This window comes from Colobus angolensis, unplaced genomic scaffold (assembly GCF_000951035.1).
Source record: "Colobus angolensis palliatus isolate OR3802 unplaced genomic scaffold, Cang.pa_1.0 Scaffold30, whole genome shotgun sequence".
Taxonomy (NCBI): Eukaryota; Metazoa; Chordata; class Mammalia; order Primates; family Cercopithecidae; genus Colobus; species Colobus angolensis.
The window spans coordinates 8,293,542-8,299,969 of record NW_012116266.1 but is presented as its reverse complement, the minus strand read 5'-3'; the positions used below and the strand labels follow the sequence as shown (position 1 = coordinate 8,299,969).

Sequence of the window (6,428 nt, the reverse complement as noted above, 5' to 3'; positions counted from 1 at the left end):
ACCATGTTGGCCAGGCTGGTCTTGAACTCCTGACCTCAAATGATCTGCCTGCTTCGGCCTCTCAAAGTGCTGAGATTACAAGCATGAGCCACCGCACCCAGCCTGCATATTTCAATATTAATGCAAGGCTTTATTTTTATTTTTTGTAGAGATGGGGTCTCACTATGTTGCCTAGGTTCGTCTCAAACTCCTGGCCTCATGCAATCTTCCCTCCTCAGGCTCCCAAAGTAGTAAAATTATGGGGTGAGCCACTATGCCCGGCTGAGTTCAATGCTAATCTTATCTTCAGTGTTCAAATCAGCTTTATAGAGTAACAACATTCATTAAAATTAGCATTTGAGGGTCAACATTTGAGTCTTGTGGTGATGGTACAGCTGAGTATATACATGGAGGTAGTTATACAAGGCTACAGGTAACAAAACTGCACAGAAATTTACACACACACACACACACAAGTGTAGCATGTATAATAGTGAAATCCAAATAAGCTTGATGGATGGGATTATAACAATGTCAATTTGGTTCTGATACTGTACTGTGGTTATATGAGATGGTCGTGGTTGGTGGAAGTTGGTGCTTTGGGAGGAGGGTACATGAGACTTCCTGGCATGTATTTTTGTAGCTTCTTCTGAATTTATAATCATCTCACAACAAAAAGTTAATCCCCCCACCACAAACACACAGGTAAAGAAAAATAAATTGCTGGGGGGGGTTTAAAAAAAAAGATATCCCCAGAGTCCCTGTGTACACCATCCTCTATCTATTCCTCTTTATTCTTCTCCAGGGTTAGTACCTAATTTTTTTTATTATTTTTAGTACCTAAAAATACCTAATTATTCTGAATTAGGTATTTTTCATTTCCATGCACATTTAAAACTTTTATTCATATTGATATATACATTTGAATACTATATGTTTTATATGGTTTTATTTCTACACCAAACATCTGTTCAGTTCAGCATTTGTCCTAAACGAAAATATCTGGTTTGGGCAATATATATCATCACACTACTATCATCCCATATAAGTCAAAATCCTGGCTGCCAATGCCGCTTCTAAACCTAGAATGCAGCTGTGCTGTGGCTTCAACTCTGCTCACTGATTTATCATTCTGTTGCATTGAGATGTTTCTATTTTGAGCCAGGGTATTTATTTTTAAATTTTGTCTATTATGCTGTGTGTTTGGAACCAGAGGGGATGAAAGGAAAGAGTGAAAAGTATTATGCCATCTTGACCACAAGTGTCCCTTGGTTGCTCTTTAAAAACAAAAAAAGAAATTGTCTCTGCTAGACTTGCTTGTTTCTTCTTTTTTTTTTTCTTTCTTTTTTTTTTTTTTTTTCAAGACAGAGGCTCACTCTGTCACCCAGGCTGGAGTGCAGTGGTGCCATCTTGGCTCACCGCAACCTCTGCCTCCTGGGTTTAAGCGATTCTCCTGCTTCAGTCTCCCAAGTAGCTGGGATAACAGGTGTGCGCCACTAAGTCTGGCTAATTTTTGTGTTTTTAGTAGAGGCAGGGTTTCACCATGTTGACAAGGCTGGTCTCAAGTTCTTGACTTCAAGTGATCCACCCGCTTCGGCCTCCCAAAGTGCTGGGATTACAGGTGTGAGCTACCACACCCAGCCGACTGTTTATTCTTTAGGAAACCAAATTTTCTTTCAAATTTAAAATTAAAAAATTCATTTACATTTTGATTAATTTATAGATCAAATACCTATTTTTTGGAGACAGGGTCTTGCTCTGTCACCCAGGCTAGAGTGCAAAGGCGTGATCTTGGCTCCCTTCAGCCTCCCCAGCTGAGATTATGGGTGTACACCACCACACTCAATTAATTTTTAAAACTTTTTGTGGAGATGGAGTGTCCCTATGTTGCCCAGGCTGGTCTCAGGCTCCCAGCTGGAGCAATCCTCCTGCCTTAGCCTCCCATAGTGTTGGGATTACAGGCTTGAGCCACTGTGCCTGGTAAGTCTAACACATTTCTAACATAGAAAGAATTGCTACTCTTATAATATTTAATCTACCCACCCAAGAACACAATATTTCTTTTCGTCTATCCAGCTCTTAATTATCTATTCTCAGCAAGGTTTGTTATTTTTCAACACTTCATCTTGTTAAATATAATTCTATAATTTTATGCTTTTGTCAGTGGGTAAAGTTTGTTACTAAAAGCTTCTTTCAACAGGCTAATTATGCAATTTCTTTCTTTATTATTTTTTTGAGACAGAGTCTCACTCTGTCGCCCAGGCTGGAGTGCAGTGGTGCAATCTCAGCTCACTGCCACCTCTGTCTCCTGGGTTCAAGCAATTCTCCGGCCTCAGTCTCTTGAGTAGCTGGGACTACAGGTGTGTGCCACCACACCTAGCTAATTTTTATATTTTTGGTAGAGATGGGGTTTCACCATGTCAGCCAGTTGAGGTCGAACTCCCGACCTCAAGTGACTTGCCTGCCTTGGCCTCCCAAAGTGCTGGTATTACAGGCATGGGCCACTAAGTCCAGCTAATTATGCAATTTATTTTTTGCTGGCTTATGCTATAATCAGCTTGCATTTATTTATTCAGATATGCCTCTTGGTTAGGCTGCTGTAAGGGCTTGACTGGAGACATCATACAGTGATGTTTTGGAGCTGACATATCTGGATCAAAGTCTTTGTGCTACTGACTGTCCACCTTAGGATCAAATGAGGTATTGCATATAAAGTACTCAGTGTCTGGATCAGAATGTTCAATATGTAATGAAAAATAACCATAAAATTTAAGTAAAAGTCATGAAAAGTCTGCTTTTTCTCCATTATGACCACTCAGGTGCTCATATTCAGAAATATCAAAATATATTAAGAAATAAAAAGTTGGTACTCTCGCTTTATTACTGAGCAATTTGATAGACTGCTGTTGACTTATCTGCCTACCCTATAATCCAGTACTGGTAATTATTATTACTATAATTTCTCTTCATCCCTTCAAACTAACTAGGGACTTCAGTATCACTATTAAAACCTAGTAGTACATATCTTAAAATGTATAGTTTTTAAAAAAGAAATATGGTTTTCATCCTTACCTTGCATTAGGGGTAAGGCTTCGTAAGACATGAGTAAGGGAGTTAAGTGGCAGGGATCCAGACTGCTTTACCAGAAGAGAGTTCTCATAGGAGGTTTCTTCAGTATAAGGACTATATGTAGTAGTTTCATACCAGAGCCAGTTAAAAAGACTCTGCTTTGCATGATCCCACACTAGCACATGATCAAAGAAAACAAAAATTACAAATTATTTTCATATTGTCATGTTACTAGATTCCACTTTACAAAAGAATGAGAAAGGATTAAATAAAAATGAATCCCAAAGTTTTTCATTTTTGCCACTTCCATATCTAAATCAGTAACTCACAATCTAATTTCATTTTCAACCAACATCTGAACCTTTATTTTTATATTAAGCATAAATTAAAAGCATTACCAATGCATTCTTTTTAAAAAATTAGTAATGTTTTAACATTTTCTTCTACAGGGTTATCAGAAAGTCTATACATTAAGTTCATAAAATAAATGCTGCAATATTACAAGAAGAGAAGGAGACCAAAATAATAGTTGGGTCTTTTCTCTCCATTTAACTTTAGACTAAAACATCCTTATTTAGTATCTGAATTTTTATTTCCAAAAAGTATGTTCTAAATTAGATTGAGAACACGTTTTTGGCAACCTGTGTTTTTAAACATGTAAAAGGGGGAAAAGCATTCTAAAAACAGTAAAAATTTTCTGATTTACATTAATACTATGTTTTGTAAGACTGATATCTCTAGAAGGAAAAATAGCAACACTTAACTTACTGAGAGGAGCGTTGAGGTGGTCAATGGATGCTATAAGGTAAATGTTATGCAAAGATGACAACTGACCAATGATTTGCTGGCTCTTCTCTCCTCTCAACATCTGGCTATCCAAATTGTGGATGAGAAGGAAGAGTTCTAAAGAAGAATCTAAAAAGAAAAGAAATCCAATTATTATTATTATTTTTAGAGGGTCTTACTCTGTTGCCTAGGCTAGAGTGCAGTGGTACAATCATATCTCACTGCAGCCTCCAACTCCTGGGCTCAAGCAATCCTCCCACCTTAGCCTCCCGAGTGCCTGGAACTACAGGCGCACACCACCACGCCTGGCTAATTGTTTTTTTGGTAGAGACGGGGATCTCACTAAGTTGCCCAGGTTGGTCTTGAACTCCTGGACTCAACTTGGCTTCCCAAAGTGCTAGGATCACAGACGTGAGCCACCATGTCCAGCCGCAATTGTTATTTTTAGTGACATTTCAGTGATTATTTCCTCTACCACACACAACGCCTAGGTATTAAAAAATATACTAAAGTAGTATAGGATAAAATAATGATTGCTTAGGGGTATGTAATTTATTTGAGAAGAAATGTCATTTACTCATAAAATAGACAAGACATGATTAGCACTGAAGTCAGGCCCTACAGAAAGCAGCTTTTTTGTGTGTGTTTTTTGAGACAAGTTCTGGCTCTCCTGTCCAGGCTAGAGTGCAGTGGCGTGATCTCAACTCACTGCAACCTCGACATTCCAGGGCTCAAGCTATCCTCCACCTCAGCCTCCTGAGTAGCTGGGACTATAGGTGTGTACCACCACACCTAGCTGATTTTTATATTTTTTGTTGAGATGAGGTTTCACCATGTTGCCCAGGCTGGTCTGAAACTCGTGAGCTCAAGTGATCTGCCCGCTTCGGCCTCCCAAAGTGCTGGGGTTACATGTTTAAAGGCAGTTTTATTTTTATTTATTTATTTTTTTTGGAGACAGAGGCTCGCTCTGTTGCCCAGGCTGGAGTGTAGTGGTGTGATCTTGGCTCACTGCAACCTCCAACTCAACTCCCAGGTTCAAGCGATTCTCCTACCTCAGCCTCCTGACTAGCTGGGATTACAGATGCGCACCACCAGGACCGACTAATTTTTTGTATTTTTTGTTCAGACAGGGTTTTGCCATGTTGCCCAGGCTGCTCTCAAACTCCTAACCTTAAGTGATCCACCTGCCTCGGCCTCCCAAAGTGCTGGGATTACAGGTGTGAGCCACCGCGCCTGGCTTTTAAGGGCAACTTTATTTTTAATGTACACTGTTGATCCATTAACATGGAACCCACAGTCAAGAACACTATAACTCATAACTGAAGGAAGTTTATATACACAGGCATTTTTTCCCCAAGGCACATCACAGCCTTCTTGTGCTTGGGAACACTAGATAGCATTCTAACACTATGCTTGGGGGCCATTTTAAACAGCCAAATCACCGACACAAAAGCAGAAAAATGTGAAAAATGTAGCACTGAATGGACTGCGAAAAGGACGCTTGTTTATAGTATGAGAGCTGAAACAAGAAGGCAAAGCATTGCCTTGTTTGACCTCTGCTTAGAATGTGTACATTGGGCAATGCAAACTTTTTGCCACTCTGTGTATGTTTCACTTTGCAAAAGTGCCAAGAGTATTGATTTTGGGATTATAAATAAATGTTAGCAAGCAGGTAAATTTGTTATTATAGAATTTGTGAATAATGAGAATCAGCTCTACCTGTTTTCAAATGTGTACAGTTGGTATAAACATGTATATTGTCTGGCTGGGCTCATGTCTGTTAATCCCAGCACTTTGGAAGGCCCAGACAGGCGGATCCCTTGAGGCCTAGGAGTTTGAGACCAGCCTGGGCAACACAGTGAGACTCCATCTCTACAAAAAATTTTAACAATAGCCAGGCAGATGGTGTGTGCCTGTAGTCCCAGCTAATGGGGAGGCTGAGTTGGGAGGATCACTTGGGCCCAGGAGGTTTAGGATGTAGTGAAATGTGTTTGTGCCACTGGATCCCAGCCTGGGTGAGAGAGCAAGACTGTGTTAAAAAAAAACCAAAAACAAAAAAGTATACTGTCCATTTCTATCAAGAACTGTGGATAAAATGGGTGTAGAAGTGTGAAAGGAAATTTGGGACAGAAAGCTTTTCAGGTTGGAAACAAAATGAAGATAAAACTAAAGAACATGCTAGAATATTGACAAGATAAAAGTACTATGGAAACAGAGCTAGGATTACTGATATTATCAATAAAATTATCCATCAAAGCAGTTAGGCATTCTCAAGTACTTCTCTTAATTCTTAATTTAGTCATTATTAAATGGCAATTAACTATCAGAGACTATATAATACTATTTCCAATTTTCTGACATACTCACATAACCAAAACATTCACACCAAAAGAATCAGAGATCTTAGTATATAAAATTATCCCAATTTAATGATATATACACAGAATAAAGAAATAATGTTTTATTTATTTATTTTTAGATAGAGTCTCACTCTATTGCCCAGGCTGGAGTGCAGTGGTATGATCTTGGCTCACTGCAACCTCTGCCTCCCAGGCTCAAGCAATTCTCCTGCCTCAGCCTCCCAAGTAGCTGGG

General features: G+C 39.2%; 1 protein-coding gene across 1 annotated transcript in view; it reads right to left on the bottom strand.

Moving 5' to 3' along the window:
• ORC2 (origin recognition complex, subunit 2) overlaps positions 1–6,428 on the bottom strand; it is a 61,831-nt gene that overhangs the window by 6,611 nt on the left and 48,792 nt on the right. The window contains exons 13-14 of the mRNA XM_011950012.1: positions 3,817–3,969; positions 3,052–3,223 (exon numbers count right to left, since the gene is read on the bottom strand). Of these exons, the coding sequence (XP_011805402.1) occupies positions 3,052–3,223; positions 3,817–3,969 (325 nt within the window). The remainder of the gene's footprint in view (positions 1–3,051; positions 3,224–3,816; positions 3,970–6,428) is intronic.